Source organism: Oryzias latipes, chromosome 20 (assembly GCF_002234675.1).
Source record: "Oryzias latipes chromosome 20, ASM223467v1".
NCBI lineage: Eukaryota > Metazoa > Chordata > Actinopteri > Beloniformes > Adrianichthyidae > Oryzias > Oryzias latipes.
The window spans coordinates 3,913,947-3,940,669 of record NC_019878.2 but is presented as its reverse complement, the minus strand read 5'-3'; the positions used below and the strand labels follow the sequence as shown (position 1 = coordinate 3,940,669).

At 40.6% G+C, this 26,723-nt stretch overlaps 1 protein-coding gene across 2 annotated transcripts in view; it reads right to left on the bottom strand.

Annotated features, from left to right (window-relative positions):
• Positions 1 to 26,723, bottom strand: part of fars2 (phenylalanyl-tRNA synthetase 2, mitochondrial) — a 126,309-nt gene that overhangs the window by 27,781 nt on the left and 71,805 nt on the right. For both annotated transcript variants that reach the window (XM_004080815.4, XM_023949894.1), the window contains exons 8-9: positions 18,083 to 18,243; positions 16,725 to 16,891 (exon numbers count right to left, since the gene is read on the bottom strand). In XM_004080815.4, coding sequence (XP_004080863.1) covers positions 16,725 to 16,891; positions 18,083 to 18,243 — 328 coding nt within the window. The remainder of the gene's footprint in view (positions 1 to 16,724; positions 16,892 to 18,082; positions 18,244 to 26,723) is intronic.

The following is a 26,723-nucleotide window of genomic DNA, read 5'->3' as shown; positions in this document are numbered from 1 at the left end:
AGTGCGTACAACTGCCTGCACTTTAGTTAACCTGTTCTATTTAAGCTGACCTGATTCTGCACTCTGCGTCGCAGTGTAGTTTCCTTCTCATCACTCCACTTGCTTCTTTTTCCTGCATCTGGGTCATCCTGATTCTCCATAATTCGTCCGTCCGTCCATCCATCTTCAGAAACAAGTCAAGCTGAATTGAACAACATTCTGGATTTTTAATCCTTTAACACCGGAGATGCTGAACTCTTTCTGGGGTCATAGGGTTGCTGGAGCCTTTCCCAGCTATTGCTGGGTGAAGGGGGACACACCCTGAACAAGTCGGCAGTCTGTTGTAGGACGACACACTCATGCTGATGATTTTACATTCACTAATGAACCTATGCAGCATGTTTTTGGACTGTGGGAGAAAACCAGAGTAAACCCACATGGGGAGAACATGCAAACTCCACACAGAAAGAACCCATGTGGGATTTGAACATGCGAGCCAATAGTGCTAACCACTACACCGCCGTACAGCCTCAAGTCAGCCTCCAGTTACTGAAATCTGAAACCATCCAAAAATCACAATTTATAGACAACTTTTGATAACTTCATTAATTTGAAAAAAACAAAGTCTACAACAGCTAACAACAAAATGTCCCACGATCACACAGAGTATCTATTTTTATGATCAGGTCACTGATCAACATGACTGTTGATCAGCGCAATGCAGAGCAGATCATTACTGGCTGAAGAAACTACATCAGCTTCTTAAAGCTGAGACTCTTAGTATTTTTGAATTTTAACCTTTACTGTGACAAAAAAAAAAAAAATCACACAGAGTGGGCGTGCCTCAACAGGTTTAACTCCGCCCCTATTGAGGCATGCCTCAGTCTGCAGACTGAAGTCAGGGGCTCATCCTTCAGTTTCCACTGAAGCCCATTTGAACTTGAAGCACTTTTCAGAACATTTGTCATTTCAGCAGCTTCAGCATCGACCTTTATAAGCAGGCGTCAGTCAAAGTTTGCACAGACAACCTCCAGCTGGAAAAAGTGCCAAAGGGACAGTCTCATTACCCATGATCCTCTGCCCTTACTAATGCAGATCCACTTGACATTAGTGAAACAGGATTGGCGTCTCAGAGCATATGGCTGCTCCTCCTCTGTGTTATGGCAGTGAATAATTCAGATGCTGCGTGGCTGACGGCCTTGCTGGCATTTCCCCTCTGCTAATTGCTCGTTAAGTGCACCATCTGACCTTTATCGGCAAGAAGAAACTTGAGATGTTATGTCTGTGTTTGCTGTTACGATAGCTGCTTGGGCTGAAGCTGCTCCCTCCGGGATAAAATGTTCGTATTGTTTTTTTTCAAAGTTACTTTTGAGGTTCAGCAGCTGAAGACGAAAGCCTCAAAAAACCTTTTCCTGTAGATTAGATTCTTCCCTTTGATGATTTTTTTTGTTTTCTGCAAAACAAATATGCCAAATGCCTATTTTAATATGTGAAAATATTTACCATGTAGATAATAGAGAAACTTCAATCAAAAATACATAAACTTGAATATTAACGAGCTGATTGATTTAAAAAACAGGCACTATATTATGGTAATTTGAACCACAGATCATTTTATTCTCAGAAATCCTTGTAATTTTACAGATTAATAAATTTACTAAAATATAACATTACAATGTTTTTTTATTCGCTTAAGTTTTCGTTATTTTAATCTTCTTGATGAAAATCCTTGTTATTAACTTTTAATAATAAAATAGAAAGAATAAAACTTCAGACCGAGGTTTTTCTTTCGGCTTCCTGTATGAATTAGTAAATGTTATCAAAGAAAACTTCCTCGTCTGCCCAGAGCAGCTCTGAATCTGCGTCTGCCTTCAAGTTAAAAGAACTCCAACCACTAAATCCACAGAGTTATATTAAACATTGAGAAAAAGACCTTTTCTTCTTCCTGTTTAGATACGAAGAAGATTTTAGCACAAACACACACAAAGTGGTTCTGTTCCGACAAACTAGAACTCGACACACACACTCTCTTATTTTGTGGTTTTTACTGTCTTTGCTTTTCTCTCTCGCTCACCTCAGCCTCTTAACATCAGAACCCAAAACCCATGTGTGTGTGTGTGTGTGCGTGTGTGTGTGTGTGTGCCTGTGGGTCGATACACGCTCAAGAACAAACAGGAAGCCGCTTGAGTGAGTGTGAATTAGTGTGCGTCTATTAATTGTATTACAATGGGGAGAAACAGGAAGAGAGCATCGTAATGAGCTGTAATTGCTCTCCTCATCCTCCACAGGAAGTGTGTGTGTGTGTGTGTGTGCATGTTTGTGAGTGTGTCACTATGGTTTAAAGCCTCTTCATCTACAGGTTTGTTTAAAAAAATAGAATATCATTAGAAAGTCAGTTAATTTGATTAATTACTTTCAGCATTACATTTTTTCACTCTGAATTTTAGAAAACCTTTTTTTTTAAGTGAAATATTTGAAACTTGAAGACCACCACAGATATCCAGAGATGATCACTATGATGATCACTATGAACAAAAAGGTTAAGACCTAAAGGTGATTGGTAATAAAGCTGGTTGTTCACAGAGTGCTGTACCCTGATGCTACGTTCACACTGCCCTCAGAAATGCCCGCTCAAGTGGCCACTTCCAGAAAAGAGCTAAATTCTCCACTTCTTCATTTCACACCAAACCTGTGCCTTCCAACTACAGGCACATGTGCTTGTATCAGGTACCGAATGCTAAAAGTGCATTCAAGAACCTGCGTTCAGTGTGTTCTTGGACTTGTGTCAGATACCTGGTGAGAATTTAGCTCAACACGTTCATCAAAAGATGATTCAAAGAAAAACATGGTTTGAAAACGAGATTAAGGAGCAGAAGAAAAATGTAGGTTATCTAAATTTACTGGGAAACAAAATCCTTTGAGACAAAGCAGCACTAAGCAGCACCTGCTACGTATGCTCCATACCACAATCACAAGCACCTGAACCCTGATGAGGAGGATCATAACGCACACATCGAAGGGTCCATCTCAAACAAAGACAGCCTCTAACCCAAGGCTAAAACACAGAAACTCCTGGACTGTTGCTTAGTGGTTTAAAGTCCTTTTTTCAGATAAAAATCAATTTTTGATAAAGGATTGGATTCATCTGCACTTTTCCAGACGCTCAAAGTCCATCCATCATTCATTTACTTCTCATTCATACTTGGTGATGGCAAACTATTGATGTAGCCACAGCTGTCCAGGGGCAGACTGGCAGAGGCGTGGCTGCCGCTGTGCGCCTACACGCAGGGCTGCTGGAGCTTATCCCAGCCACTCGTGGGAATAGACAGGGGACACCTTGGACAGGTCGCCAGACTGTCGGAAAGCCACAGTCACACACACCACACACACTCACATTCACACCTACAAATTTAGAGTGACCAGTTAACCTATGAAGCATGTTTTTGGATGGTGGGAGGAAGCCGGAGTCACATAAATCACAATAACAAATAAACAAATTGCGGCTGGTCTGCCAGCAGCATTTCACAAGGCAATAAAATACAAGAACACAAAAGGAAATGCAAGAGTAGATAATAGTATATCTTATTGTGTTAAATTTTCCAACATTTCCTTTTGACTTCTGTAAATTACTTTTGGTTCTCAAAATGTTTTTTTCTGGAAAAGGAAGCTATGGGACATCCCTGATTGTTGATGGCGTTTGTTCATCATGTCAACTGAAAGTTATTTGACACGAAGCAATACTGGATATCATGGTCTAATCAGTGATCTCCCATTTTACCTAATTTTTCTGGTTTCTTGTCGTTTTTCATTTTATCAACATATCATTTTGTTTTCTGGGATGTTTTTTTGTTTTTTAGGTTTTGCTTGATGTAATGCAGTTACAGTTTTATAAAAATTTGTTCTGCTTTTTTATATGTTGTGATCTTTAAAAAAATTTTTTGTGTCAAGTGATTTGTTGATTTGATTTGCACTTCAGGGCCACCGTAGTTTCCACCATGATAAGTGCAACGATAGAACAACTGCTGACATTTTGGGGAAAACGTGGTTTAACCCTTTAAAAATGTCCTATATCATGCTGTTCTTTAGCCTTTCAGAGTAAATTATATCCATATAAATGATCATATATTACCTTTGGCACACTAAAGAACCATTTTTTTAAAAGCATAAGCATTTGTTACACTCATGACACATTCCAACTTTTTCAAAGATAGATTTGCAAATTCTGCATTTAAATTGAAAGCATTTAGTTAATCACTGCTAGCTCCTCGGAGAAAGTGTGTGTGTGTGTGTTAGCATGGGGGCGGTGATGGCAGTGCAGAATCTTCCTGGAAGGGGCAGTTCCTCACTTTGTGATGTCACAACGTGAGAACCCACTCGTTTTTGTGGGTTGGGAGGGGCTGGTGCAGCGCAGGTTATTAGAGGAATACTCTGAAATGCGTGAATGGATCAAAAATAACACTCTGAGGTTGCTTATACTGAAGAATGAAGATTATAATAAACTTAAAAGCTTAGAAAGTTTATTTTGCATGCTTTAGGTCCTTCTGCCACAGTGTTTACATTCTGACTACGACCGTAAAGGCCCGTACAGACCGGGACGAATTTCGCCCGCGATATTCGCCGACGTTTAACGCCTCGTGACTAAAAAAAGGGTGCCAACGTGAGTGTGCACACCGACGCGAAAAAAACGCCACGCGTCAAAGCGTCACTTTTTAAAAAACGCCTCGGGTTCGTTTTTTTGGTTTGACGCGCCGCGTCGAAAACTATACGACCAATGAGAACGGCGCTTTCTGGAGCTTCTGAAGTTACAGTAAAACACAACTTGGGGGCGCTCAAACACAAAACTGCCTTGCTGAGCACATATACCAGCGAAGAAGATAGACGCCAAGTAGCGTCTACACAGCCTCGAAGAAATAATGACGGACATTCTAAAATATCCCCGAACCAAGTACCAGTTGGAGCTACTGCTGCTTGAAATATTCATGTTTTCTTTGTATTATTCTGACAAGCGCGTAAATACTTGCTCTCTTCTTCTGAGTGAAAAGCGACTTTAAGAAGCATAAAGTTGTGCAGCGCCACCTTGTGTACAGGAGTATTTCTGTTTACATTAAGCGCCATCTAATGTCAGGGAATGAAATTGCATGTTCGCTCGGCTCATCGTCAGCGAAAATCGCCTGGGTGTGAACACAAAAAACGTGGCGAAAAACGCTGGCGAATAACGCCTGGCGAATATTCGTCCCGGTGTGTACGGGCCTTAAGTCTTCAACCTTTCTCGTAATTTACAAAAGTGGAAATAAGCAGCTTTGCACTGATGTGCAACATTTTACAGCAGTGAAGTGTTTACACCATCAACAATAATGAGCTGATTCTGTCACAGAAAAAGCTTTTTCATTAGACTTTAACATTGGTAAAGTGTTGCATAACAGTCCAGAGCTGATATGAAAAGCAGATTTCAGAATCAGCTGATTCACATTGATGGCATACATGGTCAGTTTGCCAGAGAGCAAATATTGTTAAGGTGTTGCTGGACATCTCCAGTGTTCAAGGGTTTCTAAAGTGGCATTAGAGCATTGTAGCTGTCTGTTCTACAGGTGGGGCTCCACTGAGATTGTGACGTCCCATCAAAACCAGAAACAAAACCATATGTGGGTTTACTGAAAGAGAAGAAGTATTTTAGCCCTCAACTTTTTCTGCGTCCAGTGATCTGTGTTGAGCTCGTCATGGCGATGGCCGCACTAAAAGCCTCTCTGCTTCAATTAGCAGCTCACTCAAAACTCCAAACACACTCTCTGTTTAAAGATTTTCTTTCATGACTCATCCTTTACAAACACAGATTGTGTTCCCAACGTCCTGATTGTGTCATTAAGCCTGATTATAAATAATGTTGTGAATCAGTGTTTGTTCAGAGAAAGACGTCTTCATCCGTTTCTATATTAACATGTTTGGATGAATGTTTTTATTCAAACACAGGAAACTGTAAAGTTCAAGGCAGATTTGACTGATCAGGCAGTGGGAGGAATTAGTGAGCTCCAACCTGCTTCTGTTTGTGTCTTTTCATGTTTAAATCAGTAGATGGATGCGTGTGGGAATCAAAGAGGAGCGGTAAATAAATCCTGACTGACCTGCTGCTGATGCACCATGAGGAGGTGAACACTGAAAAGGATTGTGTTCTGGAAACTGCAGAGTGACAGAACCTCAAAGGCTTAGCGGGGTCACACAAACGTGTCAACATTCTGGTCCTTGTGTTCTCCCAGTCTTGTCCGTCCCTGTTAGTTTGACCTTTGACTGAGCTCATCTGTAGAGTGAGGCCAGAAGAGCTCGCTGGAAGTTTGAGAGGATTCTGAGGTCACGGCAAGTTTTGCTGAGAAGTGAGAAACACCCAGAAGTCCCTGGAGTCTGCTGCAGTCGCTAATTCAGGAGTCAGATGCCTGACCTTGGTCTCAGCCTGCTCTTTACTACAGATGTTCAAAGATGAAGAATCTGTAACACATTTTCCTACATCAGCTACAACACATAAATATCTATTTTGAAAAAACAAGTTCTTTCAGAGTGTTGATGGTAACGTTTCTGAGGAACAATTAAGTTCTTCAGTTTAAGATGATTGAAAAAGTTTGAAATGTTCTTCAAAGCAAAACAGCTGATGGGACCACATGCAGAGCTCCAGCACTCAGAGCTTTTTAGGCTAAACAATGTGTGATTCTCCGCCTTTCAGCTTCTCAAACCTATAGACACCTGAGATGGACCATCGCAGCTTGGAAGCAGTCTCTTCTCAGATAAAACAGAGGCATTCTGGATGGTTCTGGTGGACAGACCAGTGCTGTGCAGACCTGCTGGGATTGATCTTTCACATTATGAAAATAACACGTTACCATGTTGAGTGTCTTCAGTACTGACTAGAGTATTTGCTGCATCGTGTTTACCAAACAGAATTTTTTATGATAAAATTGCGACTCTTATTCTGATTCTTTGGATTCATGCTTTTTCTGGCTCTTTCCTCCTCTGAACACACAAAGCCTACATCATTTCCTCTCATTGGTTCAATGAAGTCTGTTTGCATTCACTCTGAAGCGAACCGCACCAGAGTCAATCTGCATCCCTACAGCGACCCTGGTTCTCAAGAGGACCAGAGTTCTCCTGAAGTCTGGATCAGACCAGAACCAAACCCTCCAGATGGATGCACCCTGGGTCAGAAAAGAAAAAATCTTCAGATAAGCAGGTCAGAAATGAGCTTGTTCGTGTTCCTGTTCCTCCTGGTTTCAGATTCTAACTTAATAATTAGTGCAGCCTTCTTTTGGGTATAAATTTCCAGAGTAACCTTGATGCTGAGCTGCCTTCAGGAACCTGCTCAAAAACGAGCTTTGTACACGCTCTGGTATGACATCACAGGAAGGAAGCTGACTGCGCCAACACTGCAACCCAAGTACGGGGGGGCAATGCAACTGTTGGTTTGTATTTTAGATTCACATGATCAGAAGAAAGCAGAGACACACATCATTGTAAGTCACAACAATGTAAAGAGATCCATGAACGTCTTTGTCTTCCTCGTCTGAGCTGGAATCTGGATCTAAACTGTACGGCTGGATAGCTCATATATTGCTCACCATTTTTGTTTCTCCACTAATATTAGCTTAGGGTTGTAAGCTAGCGGGAGAGAGTGTAAACAGAGAGCTCTCAGTAATGGAGAGGGAAAGTTGGGCTGGGATGTGCCAATGGTCCCGCCCACAACGCAGAGGTGAATGCCTAATGAATTACTGCCTCTCTGCAGAAGCTATGTCCAAGAAAACGACAAAGTATTTGTTATTTTGGCTGATAATTGCATAATCATAATAAAAAGACCACTGGGAATGCTTTGAAATAGGGGCGTATCAATCTGAGTATCGATAGTATTGATACCAAGGGGAAGTATTGATACTAGCGTGATGAGATTGATACTTTCAATACTTTTGTTTCAGTTTTTCTTTGATACGTATAGTGACGAGCTAGGATTTACTTATGGAGTTCATGCAAACAGTCTGTCAGCAGTGTTGCCAGATTGGGCAAAAAGGTTAGTCAACTAATGGACTTTAACTTTTTTTAGTGACTTTGTTATTTTATAACTGCCTTTATTTTAAATGTACATGTTTTTGGTGCTGTCTGTTTGTCACATTGTAGTAGCTTTTTTTTTTGTTTTTTTTAAATTTTGCTCTAGTTACTGTTTCCTTCTTTATAATATTGTATTTTACCATTATTAAGACATGTTCTATATTTGATGGATGTTCATTTCAGATTCTTTTAATTAGTTAACAAACATTTTCGTTTGCTGAAAGTCCCTGCCCCGTGTGTCACTGTGCACTTAAGAACACATGTACAGTATTTTCCCTGTATTCGCAGGGCTTAGGGACCAGAGACACCCACGAATATGCAGAATAAGCTGCTGGTGTTGCACTACATCATCACTTCTTTTCTCCCTCACCAACTTTGGAGGAGTAACAGTGACACCCCCCCCCCATCGGTGAATCATTTATGGAGTCTTGCAGGGCGGCAGCCTCTGTGTCTCCTCCTGAGGCAGCAGAATGAAATTCATTTAGACACTACTTTGAATGAACTTGATATCAAATGTAGGTCAAGGACAACTCGGCAGACAATTGTCATAAAAATATTAAACAATTAGGTGTAAATAATTTTTTTAATTAACTAATAGAATAAAACAGACTAAACACACTTTTCAAAAACATGTGAGACAATCTTTCATCTTTTGTTCGCCATAGACAAAATGTTTCAGTGCTCATGACTTTGACTAAAGGATCTGTAGATGCCAAAAATGATCCTGAATCATTGTTGATCTCACAATATTTTGATCACAAAGACATTTCTGCAGAGAACCACACTGAAAGCCATCATCCACACCTGGAAAAAAACATGGAACTGTGGATCCATATGGCAAGAAACTTGGGCCTTAAGTAACTGAGTTAAAGTCAGATGTTTGGCTTGACAGTCAGAAAGAGACTTCCGGACAAACATGGATCTAAGAAAATGCTCAAAATGAAATCATGGATATGTTTGCACAAATATTCTGTGCCCTGATGAAACCAAAGAAGAATTTTCTGGAAGGTCAATATCCCTACGAAAATATCCTCTGGCCTGGAAATAACACTTTCACAGCAAAAAGATCAATGCAATGAGAAAACAGTGGTGGGTTTGACAGCAGAAAGATGGTCAGGAGCAGGTCTACCACTGAAAGGAGGAGAAACCAAACAGAACTCAGTCTCTTCAGCTTTTTCCCCCATTAATAGGTGTTAGGTCAGCTGGTCAGCTATCCTGACCAGCATCAGCCACAGTGAGAGCAGCATGTTGGATGGGTTCTGTAGTGGTTTCCCGGTGGCTGGCTGCAATGTTCGTTCGGAGCTCGGGCCTCATTCGGCATAATGTTTTGTGTTTCCACTGACTTTTAGAACTGGTTCTTGATGGAAACCAACTCTTTTCTGGGCTGAAGTAAAGAAGCATATGGCACTGATCCTGATGGTGTTGGGGGCTTCTTGGGTTTCAGGGCCCTAGAAGGAGCAAGGAAACCTCCTGCCCTCTGTGGTGTGATCACTTCTCCATGTTTACAGTTGGATGATGTACTGATGTAGAACGGGCCTAGCTTCAGGTTTGAGGAGAACACTCAGGTTCTGTGGAAACAGCCGGAAGGTCATCACCAGCACCAACACCGGTTCTGCTGCAGACCAGTCCTGGTTCTGGACAGAAGTTGCTGAACAAGTGTAATCGTGTTTCATCGTAATGCAAAGTGCTTCACGCCTCTGATTGGTTTAACTCCAACACAGCTTCTCCCGTCTGCTTTCTTCCTGAGTCTCAAAGGAGGACAGAAAGAAAAGAACAGCCTCTCTCTCTTCTTCCCCCCCCCCTCCCCCCCCTCCATAAACATCTCATGTCGTAGCAAATTTGAGCTGATGGCTTGCCCCCATTCCACACAAATTTGCACTTATTGGTCGGTTAAGGCGCCAGCCGCGACTGGGATCTGAGTAATTCGGTTATCTGGCAGAGCTGTCGGTCAAACGGAGATCTTCCCCTGAGAGGTGGCAGAAGGGGGCTGGGCTTGGATTCACTGTTTCCCCTTGTTCACAAAAAAGAATCACAATTTTACCAATAAGGTTTTATTATATAATTTTACATTTGAATCTGGAATTAAAATTTAATCTTGGTTATCATAAAAATGTAAAATTTTACCTCATGAAACAAAAATCTTACAATGTCACCAAGACTGCAAGCCTAGTGAAAAATACTTTGTATAACGCAGATGACTTTTTTGCTTGCATCATGTTGTCATGGCTTATAGCTACAAATTTACATAATTGGAAAAATGACATTCCTCAAGCTGAGAGCACTTCCTGCTTTTTTTTTTTTTTTTTACAACCATCCTCCTCTGGCTAAAGCCTTAGTTACATGCACCCATACGTGGGGTTGACTTGTACAGGTGCTGCAGGTTTTTGGGTTGAACGGGCCGTCGAGGCTTGTAGAGAGGAGGGGCTGCATCTTAAAGGGAGCACAGGTGTGTCTTGCAGTTCCCTTCAGGGACATCAGGAAAATGGAATGTACCATTTTCATGCATGTGGTAAGTCTATTGTGAAGTATTTGTTAGGATAATGTAAGGTATACACACACTGGTGTTGTAATTACAAGTCCTAAGTGCGACGTGGGGGCCCAGTTGGTTCAGTGCAGGACTGACAGATGGAAAACCAGGGTTCGATTTCAAGGGGGCGCAATGAGCTTCATCCAGTGTGGGTCCTAGGGCAAGACTCTTTGCGCTACTCCCTAATAACGTATCACAGGGGTTCCAAGTCTGGGTCTCCCTGTACCAGTTCCCGGTCTGGATAAAATACAGGGTCATGTCATCAAGGCCATCTGGCGTAAACCACCTGTGGCAACCCCTGTTGCCGAAAGGTAAACAAACAAACAAACAAAGTGTCGTAAGGTGCCCTATATTCAGCACTCTGTCATTAGTGAGTTGCGTTACTGACAGTGTGCGAATGCTGCACGGACAGGGTTCAGGTAATGTCTCAGTCCCTGCTGGACACAAATGTCGACACAAACACTCTGATGGTCTAATTTCCTCATTTCAAATAGTCAGACTGCCTGCAAAGAGCGCACACTTTTGTGTGAACAGCACTAATAAGCCTCTTAAGCAGTCTGCAGGATTTGGGGAGGTAAAAGAAACGACCCGCCTATGTTTTACTTACTTCACCTTTACATGTTGTATAGGTGCTCACAACAACCTGTCGCCCGTAAATGTGCATGAACACTTTCTCTTTAGTGGCTCACTGAGCGCTCTACGAGCTTGATATTTCCTGAGGGCAACCTGCGCCCCGTACAGATTTGAGTGTTTTTCACTCACATACAGCCCGTATCCACCTGTGAGGGCAGTTGGGACAAAGTTTTCAAATAAGAAGTTTAAAGTCATTTCAGTTTCTCAACATCAAAACTGGCCTTTATGAGCATTTCTGTGTTTAAAGTGACAGATCTGGCCAACCAGGTCTGACTCATAGTTGCCTTTTTTTCAACACCATGAATGACATTAATGCAACAGATCTGGATTCTGGATCACAAAATAACTTTAGGATTTCTGTTCTACTTTTAAAGTTAAAATTGTAGTTTTTTTTTTATTCAGAAATAGTTTTATTTTTATTTACCTGTACCAGTATTATGTCCCGCTTTAACTTAAAATAAAGACCGAAATGTTGCCGACGTGGAGAACTTGACTGCAGAATGAAGCAGCATAAATCACATTTGTGTTTGAAGATGAGTTAGCCCTCCTCTGATGAACTGCCACAGCGTCCACACTCCTCTCTACATGCTAATATAAAGCATTTTTATGTGGTGACTCATCTATTGTTGTCATTTATTCTCCTCCTGACTTTGTGCCAAAGCCTTCTGGGAATTAGCCCGTCGTGTCAAACGCAACAATTCAGTTTGATGGATGGTAGTCACACTGCTGTGTGATCATATAGTCTTTTTCAGGGCATAAAGGTCTGTTATCAGGGGTTAATTTTCCTTTTATAGAGAAGAACTAAACTGAAACCATGTTAAATTGTTAACACGGAGAGTTTATGTGCAGATCGATGCTGCTCCAAATCAGCTCAGAGGAGGAGCAGCTCCTCTCAGGACCGGCTTTTACAGTAACTCAGTGTGACGGAGCGGCAGCGATCAATAACTACAGTTATTAGAGGCTGATTGGTTTCAGGTGAAGGAGATGCTCTGAGTGCTGCTCAGAGTTTCTGATGACAACTAACGGTCTTGTCCGCCTCTTCAGATCCTTCTGGATCCACACAGGAGGCTTCGCCAAGTTGAAGATGCTGAGTAACGACGGCAGATGCAGCGCAGCATCCATCACTGCAGGCAGATTGGAGAGGGAGGGGGGGCCTGTCATGTGAAGGCTGGATGAGTCAGACCCGGGTAAACGTACAGTTTGTCTTAAGGAAATCTCTTTAAAATGCTAAAAAGAGAAACAAATCTAGCCTCATGAAGGTGAAAAAACAAAACAACAACAGATCCACAGTTTGGATTCCAGGCAAGACTTTCAGATCTCCAGAGAGACACAATTAATTACCTACAACTAAATAAAAATAAATGTTTGCTTTTGACACTTTAACATCCTAAACAAACTCGTTTCCAACATGGTGCTCTTTAAAGGGCATGGTTGCCATGGTTACCTTAATGCTGCCAGATTTGTTATTTACGAATTATATGAAGACGTCAGAGCATCAAGGTTATGAACTTTTTGACTGTCTGAGTTGAAATTGGCCTAATTCTTGCCTGACATGGATTTGGAGTCATCTTTCACAGAATTTTATGGTTTAACGGTTTGGAGATTAAACATGATCTCACTTTGAAATGGTCCATTTTGGTCCACAAGGCAGAACTGGCTGTGTGCGCTCCAACACTAATGGATACTTTCCTGTTAATTACATGTTGTCTATCATGAAAGCTAAATGGCTAAGCACTGTAAGTGAATCAAATGATCATGTTTTAGTGTGAAACCCAAAGATAATGCCTAAGGGAATCATCACTGCTCAACCTTTGGACCTGCTGAAAGGACAGAATACTATAGAAAATAATATTACAAATCTCACCCACTGAACCAGGTTTGATGTCACAGTAAAGTATTTATTACAAAATAAACTAGAATTAGGTTTTTCCATGTTTGAAATCCAGTAACCTGTTTTTTTTTTGTGGTCCGCCGTGCCTGGTGATCAACAAAAACTACCCATCATGCACTTTACTGAACACAATAAGTATTACCATAGTTCCAATCAGCCTAAAATGTTCCAAAACATTTCATTTACTAGTTCTGCTGGTTTGTGCAATAACACAACAGACAGATGGCTCAGCAGACCAAAGGTCAAGCAAAGAAGGTCAAATTATCAAATAAATTGCTGTATTTTCGTTCCGGCATACAGGTTGCAGCAGCCTAAAAAAAGGCAGTAAAGAAGAAAGAAAATCATATATAAGTCGCACTTTTAGGAAAATTAACAAAACATTGGAACAAAAGTAGACCTCTTGAAAGGCAAATTATAATAACAGAATAAATAATCTGAATAGATTGAATATCCTGTATGCACACAGGAGCAATTGAATAAGTATTTAGTATATTAGCGAAACATCTGAACAATTATGGCATATAACCATAAAGAACATGCTAACACTTAAACTAAACTCTTTATGTACCTTTAAATTCAACTCAACTCAAGTTTATTTTTATGGCACGTTCAAATGACCGGAGTCAAGCAACATAAAAAAGTTAAACACACACACAACACATCAACCTTTTATATTGAAAAAGATCACAAAGAAATCGCACCCCCTTGTAGTCATTTTTAGTTCTGGGATTTAAAACTAGCATGTTAGGTGTAAAAATAAAAAAGCTTTTAAAGATAACAGACAGGCCAGCCGCTCTATCAAGTCAGACTGCAGAGCAGCTGCAGATGCTGTTTCAGAGCACCTGATGTGCTCTGAAGGTCAGTTCTGTGTATACAGTGTCTTCTCTCTAACATTTAATCACTTGCTTCCTCTAATTATTCTGTTAAAACACTGCTGTGTCACTTCTGCCTGCCCATTAGCTCTGAAGCCCAAAGTCAGTCTACATCAATGCTTTCGTGTGTGTGTTTTATTTAAAAGGTATTTAAATGCTGAAAGACGAATAGTGTCTGACATTTTTACGCACTGCGGGGTCCTCGCTGCACACACACTCACACAAGGTCAAATAAGTGCGTGTATGTTTAAATGATGTGAAAAAGGAGTTCTGAGCCATAAGGTACCAACCTCCCACTGCTGCCCTTTATAGGAACACACGCTTCTATGTCCTACAAAATGAGACATAACAGCAGACTCTGCAGGCTCAGAGGTGTGGTCAAGGACAGCTATGTGTGTGTGTGTGTGTGTACTCATCTTTATGTGCTTCTGAGGACTTTTTATTGAAAGCCCACCAAAAGAGTGAGGACCCTGACCTAACCAGCCAGATTTTTCCACACTAACCTGGCTCCATGTCTTTATGGATCTTATTTGTGCTCTGGTATGCAGCAAAATTGGAACAATACTTTCCAAAAAGTTAGGAGCATGTAATTCTCCAAAACATCTCATGATGTCAAAGGTATTCAGAGTTTCTCACTCTTGAACAAAAGGTTAAGCTCATGTCCTGAAAAACACCCCCTACCACAGCCCACCCTCCATCTATTTTGGTACTTGACAAAGTACAAACAGGCACCGTTGTAACTCTCAAACTTGGATTCGTCTATCAGATTGCCAGATAAAATAATAAAATAAATCACTTTGGAAAACCCATCACTCTTGCTCTAGTGTCCAGTCACAGAACCTGAAGCTCTCCACAATGATCTTGAGCTACTCTGAAGTCCACACGAACTTTGGTGGTCCATACTGAGATCTGTTTTTATTTAAAAAACATAAAAATATTGATTATATTTAAAGAAAAAGGACGTGATGCTTTAAAAATGTTAGTACATGTTGTAATGTTGTACATTTGAAAGAGTTTTCTCTGAGTTCCACAAAAGAGGGAAATATTCTTCTATATTTCTAGCCTTTATCCAATTGTGTTCATGCTCAGGAAAACCATTAAAGGTTGGTTTGTCTCTCACAGCTTTACATCAATTACATTTTATACAAAAAAAAAGGAATATTTTAAATTTGTAATTGAGGTCAGTCAACAAGTATTTTAGTTAAAATATATTTTTACTTTTTGAGGTTTTGTGTTATGAAAGTTAGCAAAGTTGAAATTGTGAAGCTGAAAACATGAATAAAAAGGGAAAGTATGTATGCGGCTCAGCAGGCGCCCTCGAACACCAGATGGCAGTACAGATAATTCTGCTAATGATAATAAATAGAAAATTACAAACTAAAAAGGTTACGAGACTGTAAGCAGTGAAAAAGCAGGTAATATGTATTTTAGAAAATTCCAAGATGACAATCCAACCAGCCCCAATCGCAGTGAATTGTGTCAGCTAGCATTCACAAAGTCATTGTCCCATCCGGATAAGAATTCATATTGTACCTCCTAATAAAAATCATCATCTGAAAAATGCATCTGCAGGACACTGCTCTTCACTCTAGCATCTTTACAGATTCCTACCAGCCTGAAGCCCAGCCCTCCTTGTGACGGGCTCAGTGATGGAGCAAAGGTCCGGGACTGGCATTCACTCAGAGATCCAGACACAGACAGTGGGAGGGTCTTACAGTGTTCATACATTTTTTAATGCTCTTTTTTGAGTCATGAGGAAGAAATTTAATGAAGATCATTGTCTTTACCGTGACAGTTCAGGAAAATCCAACTCTCACAGCTTATTCAAGTCAAACTGTGCAGAACTACTGTATAAAACCCAACCTGAAGTAAGAGCTTTGAATAATAATTGTGTCAGTGTCAGATTCTCAAAGACAAAACAACCTTTTCTTCTTTTTTGTCTCCTGACACTCCTTGCCCTGTTCTCAAGCCCTCATTGTGTTCCTCTGACCTGGACGATTTGTACCTGTCAGCTTTCTGCTACCTGGGAGCTTCTTGAAAACATCACACAGGCTGAACAATAAAAGAGACATGAAGTGAACCCTCTCTCACTTCACAGAGTTCTGCTTTCTTTTAGTAATGTCTTGTTGGGACTTGTTCTAAAATGACACATCAGTATATGAACTGCACAAACTTCACAAAGTTACAATTTAGGAAATGTGTCAATCAATACAAAGTTGCCCTAAAATTATATAGATTTTTTAACTGAAAATTTTAACACCCTACTTCTTCGGGATGGTTGGCCTGTACCTCCTATAGGAGACCCCAGTCCACTGAGGAAGGCTCATTTCTGCTGTCTCTGATCCTAACTGCTATCCTAATGATCTGCAGCTCATGGTCATCAGTGAAGGTGGGATCATGGTAGTAAACTGGGAGCTGACTTCAGACTCAGCTAACAGTTCTGCCGACACGACTCAGACAATACTTTTATTTATTTTGACTGTGAGCTTTTTCACACCTGTCCATTTCCATTTTCTACAGAATTCACAACATGTTCCTGGCGACTTATCCAGTGTTTGCCCTTCTGTGAAAATGTGTTCTTTCTGATATCTATTTATGTTTCTCTTCATCTCATTTCACAAAGGTCGTATGGTTGTAATTTTCTTTGTTCTCACAGAGCCCATCTTCTGGACAGAATCTCAGTCCTTCACTAGGGAGTTCACATGAGGTGACCATACAGAGCGAACACAAAACAGGTTCTTACTTTGGATGTGTGAAGTCATCGATGAGTGTGACCTTCTCCACCAAGTCTCCTCCGATGGATCGCACCAGTTCGTAGAAGTCGTTTTCAGTGAAGCTCTCCTCGCTGTCTTTGGTGTCCGGCAGCCAAAAGGAGATATCGTTGTGGAGGGGGGGGTACTTACTCAGAGCCTGAGAAGACACAAAGACTTGTAAAAGCATAAAATCATGAACACAATCTGGAGTTAATTATTTTTACAGTCCTCAGACCAAAACATCCTAGAAGTCCAGAGAGTTTAAAGGAGTTTAAAAGGAGACCTGTCCTTTCAAGCTGTAGCCACTAGACTCTGGAATGCCGTTTATCCTCTGTCTGCCTGAATCTGGTGGTTCTTTTAAATAACTTCATAACCCTTCAACTTAACAACCAAGACAAAAACATAAATAAAAAACATTTTTTTTTCTGCTGCTTGGGGGAACAAGACACAAAATCAATGTTTTTAATGATATGCTCTACCATCTGGTTGAGGAGGCATTTCAAGAGTTAATGCAGTTTTATTCAGACTGGCTTTTGGCTAACTTTTACTTCTGACTGCCGTTTACTTGTTTGAACTTTTTTGTATTTTACCTAACATACTTTATTTATTTATTTTATTAAATTTGTATCACCTTTTTTTCATGACGTGTAAAAGATTGTGCTACTTACAAAGTGCTATATCTAAATAAAAGTCTTCTTGCCTTTCAACTTCTTTAGAGTAAGAAATTTGATTTATCAGCGCAAAAAGTCAAGGACAGCTTTATAGGAGTGGAGCAACAAGCTCAGACTAATTTTAGAGAAAACAAACTTCATCTCAGACTCTACAGGCTTCAGACAGAATTCTTTTTATATTGAAGTCTATGAAAGCACATTTAGGGGTCTGAGGTAGAACCACTCCTTTCAAGGTTGAACCCATTTATTTATTATTGTTATGTATATATAGATGTATTTTAATGATAATAGTGTAATAGTGATAATAGTGATAATGTACACCTAAAAAAAAGTTCCTTCGCATAGCCCAAATGTTCTACATCACTGCGCTGGCTTCTTTAAAACAAACATTAACTTCATCATCTGGACAAAAACAAACGGTAAGAGGTGAACTTTCTCTCTGAACAGAGGATTTATTTAACCTTTTGTGACCAACAGGTTATATATTGGTGTCTTTTACTGCTGCAGTTGACTTTGGTTCTGGCTCAGCCGGCTAAGCGGCGTGTTGTCGCGGTATTATGACAGCACGCAGCACCACCTAACAAATAGTCCGCTTTTTGTGAAAGAACGCGATCTAAACCGAACAAACAACAAGAATAAATGACTAAAAACTGATTGAATATTTATTTCTTTTGTACCTGGAAGCAGACAGGCTGGTGGATGTCCTGGACTCTGAACTGCTTGAGGAAGCGTTCGTCTTCACTCCAGAAGAGGCGGATGTCTGGGATGCTGTACAGAACCATGGCCAGTCTCTCCAAGCCCAGTCCAAACGCCCATCCCAGTTTGTTCTGCGCCCCCACTGTGGAAACACAAAGGACCATCACAGACCAGGAGGCACCAAGTGCACGTTCCCTGCAGAGATGATCCCTTATCCGTCTTTACAATATTTGATTAAAACACATAAAAAAATATGTGGCCCAAGTTTATATTCTGATCATAGATAATCTGATGTTTTATAATCTTAAGAACAACTTCCCTGAAGGCCTATGGTCAACTGTAGTTTAACCCTTTTACACCAGAGCCTTAGCTCCAGTGTTTCATTCTAGTGGACTCTGAAGCGGAGAAAAGCAGCCTTGCACTGATATGCAACATTTTACAGTAGTGAAATGTTTACGCAACCATCTGATTCTGTCATGAAGACAAGCGGCTTTAATGCCACGTTCACACCGGCTTAAGCGATTGCTTTGGTAGTGAAGTAGTGATGAATACAATCCTTTTCGTATATGGATATGCCAACTGTTAGAAAATTGATCAAGGAGGAGAAATTAATAATTGCAGTTTGTTCCCGGCTGGAATTATGACATCTAGTCTTTCATGTATCGGAATAGAGCTGTGAAATTCAGAAGATTTGCACCATTTGGTCATGTCATACCACGCCTTTTCCAATTGGGCAAAACTTTACTGAAATTCTAGAAAGTTCAAAAAAAAAAAAATCACAATTTCGCAATAACACTGTTTCCATTAAATCACAATGATGTGAATAAACACAAACCAACTCACATGATAAGTCATTCAAAAACATGGGGATGGATGTGAACAATGGTTTCCAACAGATACATTCAAGTTTCTGCCACAACACAAGCACTCATCATCATCATCTATCAAAGGAGATGCCAGCGTCTTATTCAGGCCATGGAGCGGCGAGCTCCTCACATGTGGGAGCGGCTACAGAAGATGTCATTTTGGCAAATGGTGTTTAACAGAGAAGCTGTGGATCCAACAATTCCGCATGACACACTCAACTTTTGATGAGCTGTGTAACGCTGTGGGATGTCTTGTGGCGCCCGCTGTGCAGCGTCCAACTCAGCCAGTTCCTATCAAAAAGCACATTGCCATCCAGGTGGTGGTCATGTGACTCATTTAATTTGATAAAAGTGTTTCCACTGCAGTTTTGTGAAATATACTAATTTCTAATGACTAATGACATCCTGATGGAAAGTGATACAGGACATTGCTCTGTGCTATTGCTGCTGGACCTGACAGCAGCCTCTGACACTATTGACCATCACGTCCTGCTAGATAGACTGAAGCACTGGGTCGGGATATTAGGATCCGCCTTAAATTGGTTTGCCTCATACCTGTCAGGAAGGTCATTTTATGTAGGTCTTTCCAAATTCAAATCTTCCTCAGCATTTTCCTGTGGTGTACCACAAGGGTCTGTCTTGGGACCATTATTGTTTAATTTATATCCGCTCCCTTTACAGCATATTTTAAGTTATTTTAAGGATCTTTCTTACCACTTTTATGCTGATGATATTCAGTTATATATGTCTTTTAAACCACAGGATGTTTTTAAAATACAGACTCTACTCAAGTGTCTGGACTCTGTCAGGAGCTGGATGAGTGACAATTTTCTCCAACTAAATGAATCTAAAACCGAAGTCCTCATCTGTGCTAAGGACAAATGCCTGCCTCAGATAGTCGAGAGCCTTGGTCCACTCGTATCTTTTATTAAAACCTCTGTGAGGAACCTCAGTGTTATTTTAGATCCTGTACTATCTCTCGACTGTCATATTCACTCACTTGTTTCTATCATTTGAAGAATATTGCTATACTGAGTCCTATTTTGTCACGCTCAGAAATGGAGATGCTCATCCATGCTTTTGTTTCAACACGCCTCGACTATTGCAACTCCATTTTCACATGTTTAAATGAAAAATCTCTGGAACGGCTTCAAGTTGTCCAGAACGCTGCTGCTAGGCTCTTAACAAAATCCTCTAAGTACTCACATGTCACCCCCTTGCTGAACCAGCTTCATTGGCTCCCCATCCGTTACCGAGTGCATTTTAATATCCTGGTACTAACATACAGAGCTTTGAAGAGCCAAGCACCGGTTTACCTATCAAACCTCCTACAGTCTTACACTCCCGACAGGTCCCTGAGATCTTGTGACCAGAGTCTGCTGGTTATTCCAAGAACTCGGTTGAAAACAAAAGGTGACAGAGCCTTCACAGCGGTCGCTCCATCTCTCTGAAATTCCCTCTGCCTTAGCCTCAGATCTGTGGAGTCAGTACTTTCTTTTAAAAAGCAGCTTAAAACGTATCTTTTTAACTTTGTCTTATTTTTATATGTGTATTATATTGTGTGTTTCTTGCCTTCATGTTTACTGTAAGGCACTTTGTGATTCTATATCTTGAAAGGTGCTATACAAATAAAGCCTATTACTATTTTATTATAATTTCAATACGACTCCAAAACCACCAAGCGCAAGAACTTTTTTTCAAATAATGCAAGTTTTTTCCAAATTTGTCATGTTTCCATTAGGAGGATTTATTATCACAAATTCAATTTGCGGAATTTCATAGTCAATGGAAATGCAGCTTTTGTTGCATATGGGTGCAACGCTGATATGAGAAGCCACTTTTCTCCACGAGAGAATCACGTCAAAAAAGTATTTGCCATTTTAAAATTGTCCGCAATAGTTAAAAGTAATTTGGTATCAAACTGGATCAGAAGAGACATTATTAAAACAAAGGATCATTATGCTGAGATAACCTTTGTAAGTAAAACTCCAAAGGTCTCATCTCCAAACTGAAGTGTTTCGCTGTATAAACCTTCATTTTCATCCAGACGTGTTTATAATCCAGATCCAAACAGTTTATAAAGTGAAGTGAGCTCTGAACAGGCGGCAGCTTTGGACTTTAACTTGTGCAGGAAGGTGAAAGCTGAAAAAACGTTCACATATATGGCACTCTCCAGGCATAAATCAGTGTCAGCGTCTTTCAAATGCAAGATTCTTTCCTTCAGAACAAAACTCTACTCGGAGGCAGGTCAAAGCAGAGGGCAGGCGCTCGGTGGAATAAAGGATTATGGGTAAATCTGAGGATTTCAGACGGCCGGGCCTGGGACACAGATGAGAAGGAGGTAGCTTCTCTCTGTGGGACCAACACTAATTGAGACAAACCGGTTCACCGAGTGAAGCACAGACCCTCCTCAAACCCTCTGCTCCGTGATCCGCAGTTTAAGAAACAGAACAGAGAGGATCATGGGAATTGATTCTGACAGGAAGGTAATTAATTCAAGCCCAGACAATGTTTTCCTTCTAGAAACTTGCAGTGAGTTTGATCAGAACCAGAGAAGCTTTAAAACAAACGGTCCACGCTTTACATGACAGAAGATTTATGTCTGATCTATTAAAACCGGAACAAAGTCCAAATATGGCGCTGGAATGTTTGTGTCGCAGACGAGTTGATGTAGCAAAGATCTGTCCTCACATTTAGACACTAAAATATTATAAAGTAAGGAAATCAAAGTTATAAACCAGTAAATCATCCTTTGATGTGAAAGATTTTCCTTAACAGTTTGAAACCTAAGCTTTTGTTTTCTGACTAAAGATTGGCATTCTCAAAGCGTTAGGGTATCACTTTTCTTTAGTGAAGTATTGCAAACAAAACATTAACGATAAACTCAGAGTTTCTGCCTACAACAGTAACTATTCCAAAGTTACCATTGTCCATCCACCCATCCATTTTCTGAACCTGCTGAATCCCTTTTGGGGTTACACAGTTGCTGGAGCCTATCCCAGCTACTGTTGGGTAAGGGCGGGATACACCCTAAACAGGTCGCCAATATGTCGCAGGGCCACACCCTCACATCTATCAACAATTTAGAACAATTTACAAATTAAGAAGCACATTTTGGACTGTGGAAGGAGGCAGAGTGTCCAGAGAAAACCCACACATGGATGAGGAGAACATGCAAAATCCACGCAAAAAGAATCCAGCTGGGATTTGAACCATTATTCTCTGTCTGTGAAGTGAGAGTGCTAGCCACTACACCACTGTGCAGCCCAGCTATAATTGTCCAAACACTAATGTCAAATCATTCACTGCAGTGAATGGTAAAAGACACGCTAAGCTTAGCGCAGATGTTTGCCGTGTTTGTGGCCAGAGAGGCTTTTTCCTAGCTGTCAGTTGGATGACAGCTGGATTACAGATGCTGTTCTTGATCAAACAAGCTAAATTCTTCCCTTAGAGAAACATGATATTCTACATGATGTGTGTTTTTTTGGGGATGAGTGTTTACGTTGTTCACAAGTGAGCACACAGTGAGTACTACACTCATCAGTTTAAGGTGCTGCTGCTGTGAGGTTAAGTGCCATTGGATCAGGGAGGAGGACAGATGGGAGCATGTTTGAAAACCAACCCCACCAAAACAACCCTGCTTTGAATCTTTTAGTCTTAGGAATCTGCTATTGTAACGTTGCAGTGAAACATTGAAATACCTGGTTTTAAAATGCAACACAACATTTAACTGTAGAATTAAATTGCCATAATTCCCATGCTTGAGTACTGTTGTTACACAGAAAACCATATTTAAAAAAAAACCAATAAGATAAGCTCAATATTTTTGTGTGACACGAGTGATTTTTTCAGCTAAAAACAACCACGTATTAAAAATCTTGCAGACTGTAACTTTAGATGGGACACCAACAGGTTTTTGCCCAAACTTTGGAGGGTATGGGCTTAATATGAGATGAACGAAACAAGTCTTGTAACGAATAATAGTTGCCGGTACTTTAGTAAAGAAGTAATATCTAGAAATCTGCACACAGCAAGAGGCAGGAGGGCGAATGGGCTCGGGATCCGATCTGGACATTTTTGTAAATATTGGTGCGTGGGCGCAGAAGCCGCCGACTGCTAATGGATAAACACGCCCACAAACACACAAACACCCACGGTGCGAGGAAGATTCACCCGCTCTGACTGGAAATGCTCCTCTGGATGACAATGTCAACACACACACACGAACACACTTCCTGTGCTGGTCGGTCCAATCAGCACTCAGAAAAAGTGGTTTCTATGCTAATGAGCGCGGGGTCTGCAGGTCGGACAGATGAAGGAACACACTAGAATAAATCTCACTTCATGAGGGATGTACAATCAGATGTGAGACCTTCTTCTTTTCCTCTTCATCCCTTCATCTCTATCTCTTTTGTCACTCCTGTTCTCCTCTTTATGTTTTCTGTATTTTCATATTTACCAGCTTCTTCTTCTAACTTCACAGTCTTATCGTTGATTTCTTTAGGAAAACTTCAGGGAGAAAAAAGCTGATAAAATCACTTTAATCCACAAATATATCAGTTTGACATTGAGGAGAAAAAAATTTGACAAACAACTGGACAGATTAATGAATAGACAGATGGATGAATGTTGGGATGGATGGAAATTTGTATAGTTGGATATTTGGATGGACAAAGGATGTATTGATGCTTGAACAGATATCTGTTGTGATGTAAAGATAGATGAGTGAATGAACGAATTGAAAAACAGACGAGTGGATGTTAGAACAGATGGATGGATAGATGGTAAATTGCATATACCTATGTAGCTTTTCTACCTGTGCTTCACAGTCACAGTTCACCCATTCCGCTGCCGAACAGTGGCGGCAACCTTCCACCAGAGGCAAGGTGGGGTTCAGTACCCTGCCCAAGGACGCTTTGACACACGGGCAGGCAAGGCGGGAATCGAACCCGCAATCTTTCGATTGAAGGTCGGCCTGCTCCATGGCCGCCCCAATAGATGGATGTTTGGATGAACTGAGGCTTGTATGGACAAATGGGTGGATGATGATTGACAGGTGTTTGGATGAATAAATGAATGTTTGGATGGACAAATGGATGGATGTTCGGATAGATAGACTGATAGGTGTTAGGATGGATAAGTGGAAATACACATGGATGGATGTTAGAAGAAATGGATGTTTAGATGCTTGGATGGATGGATAGGATGAAAAGACAAAGATAAATAGATAATAGGAGGGATGTGGATAGATAGATGGATGGATGTTAGGAGGGATGGATGTTTAAACAGATGGACGGGTATTTGAAGAGATGGAAATTTGGATGAAAGTTTGGATTGATAAATGGATAGATAAATCACAAATGGATCAAGAGATTCAGTTTTGACGACAGAGGAGATAATTGTTGTGATTGGTCAGAATATTGAAGAGCGTTTGCTTTTAGAAAGCGATGACAGCAGTTCACAGACAGAACATATTTTCCATAAGACACCAGCAGCTGAATTGAGCCTTTAGAAACCATGAATAACTTAAAAGCCTTTATCCTGAGACTAAGAAAAACCAAACATACCATGGGAACACACATAAAAATACAGTTTCTGCTTTACTGCTCCTCAGCATCTTTAGGGCAGATGAAGCAGCTAAAGACGCCGCGTTCTCTTCATCCACCTGCTCCCCTGTGACTGCTAAGTGTCTCATAATGTGTTTGCAGATTTAAAGAACAGCACTGGAACTTCCACTTAAAAAAGACAAGTATTTTAGAACTTGAGGTAAACTTAAATGGTTATTATCTGTCTAAATTCCACTGTATTTACTGTCTATTAGTCACGCTGTAAAAAAAATGAACAAAGCACAAGAATGTCTAAACAAATTAATATCCAAGTAATTTATAAAACAAATAGATGACAGGTTAATAAATAATTTTTGGGCTTTTCTTTTGTATGGTCTAATTGAAGTTGGATCATTATTTTAATGCGGGGATTTGAGTGCATTTGTCCTGCTGGAGGAGATCCGAAGTAATCTGTAGGCTTCAATAGTGAAGACAGCGTGGACTTCTTCAGGACAGCAGCGTCTTTGTCTGGGTTAGCATCCTGTGAGCCTCAGAGGCTTTCAGACAGCAGGTCTGAGCTGCAGAAAAGAGCAGCAGGATGAAGAGCCTCCGAGTCACGCAGAACACTGACGCACAGCAGCCGACAGGAAAGGGGGTTGATGCTCAAGGATTAAGGTGTGATGGGGGGTGGGATGACACATGCGTCAGAGGACGCCGACTTAAAAAAAAGAGACACGACAGATGCCGTCCCCCCAAAGCCTGTACAGGGGCTGTGTGTGTCTATGTGTCCATGATGGCACACCTGAGAGGTCACATGACAAGCAGCGATGACATCACACTCCCTGACATTTGTTCTACACAGTTACAGAGTCAAGTGTGAATGACATGTTTGCATTGTGTGACCTTCAGATGCTGATTGCTCTTCCAGGGACTGCATTTAAAAGCACACACAAACACAGAGGAAAACTAGTCAGTGATACAAGCGTTTAAAACAGGTCTCACAGATTTAAGTGGATCATTCAAACTATTTTCAAAATAAAATGATTGTAAGATATTCAAAAAACGCTAGAATAGAGAAGACAATAAAAAGCTCATGAAGAACATAGTAAAAATGTCTTTGTTGTCTTTTTTTTGTTTTACTTATTTGCTAATATCACCTCCTTTATGCAGCACAGTGACCTAATTTCAGGCAGATCCATCTTCCACCTGCTGAGTCCAGATGTCCTGCATTCGTCTTTCTGTTGTACAGAATTCAAATGACTTCAAATCGAACTCTGCATCTTCACCATTACACCCTGCTGGGACCAGCATCGATGTGCACCTGTGACCATCAGCTCTTTGACCACAGCAGGAGTAGGGTTCTGCTGCGAGACCATTGACTGTATATGGTAACTGGACAGAGTGACCCCTCCCCCATGGCGTTCCAAACAGGAAGTACCCACTGGTTCCAAGAAGCTAAAATCCCATAGACTTCTATAGAGAAATAAACAGCTGTAAGTCAGTCATTCCATTGGTCAGAACAACCATTCTTACTCTTAAGCATTTTTTTTACATGGTCTTGATAATCCTCATTTTTTTCTTTATTGCTAGTTGTGGATGTTATAAACTAACCAATCAGATGCCTCAATAAAAAATAAATGATCTCACATCCATCGTTTGAAAAGTTTGATTGACAGTTCCTCCCCAGAGTCTGCTTTTAGTCGATGGGTCTGACCTTGCAACAAGCTCACTCCTGATAGGCGACAGTGGTTGCCATAGAAACATAGACTCAGACCACCTCAGACCAATCACTGCTTCCTGGTTCCAACATGGCAATGCTCATATTGTGAAAAAATGTTGACTGAATTGACTTCATTTGGTTGGAAATAGGAGTAAACCATTTTTATAGCTCAGTCCAGCTCTCATTTACAGTCAATATGGGAGACAGCGCTGAAACTTGTGAGGAAACTGTGGGGCAGAAACTCCTTTATATAAAAAAAAGAGCAATTAAGGTTTAAAATGAAACTTAAATATTAGTTTGGTTTTAGCAAATTGCACAAGAAAATCAGAAATATACAAAAATATACATTCATTTAAGGTCGAGGAAGAACAAGGAAACTACCTTGTCTGCATGTGGAGCGTTTTTTCTCTCAAAAGTATTTGAAATGATGGAAGAAATGACCGTAAATGATCAGACAGAGGCGCAAAAACTTAGCCTTTCAGACGTCTGC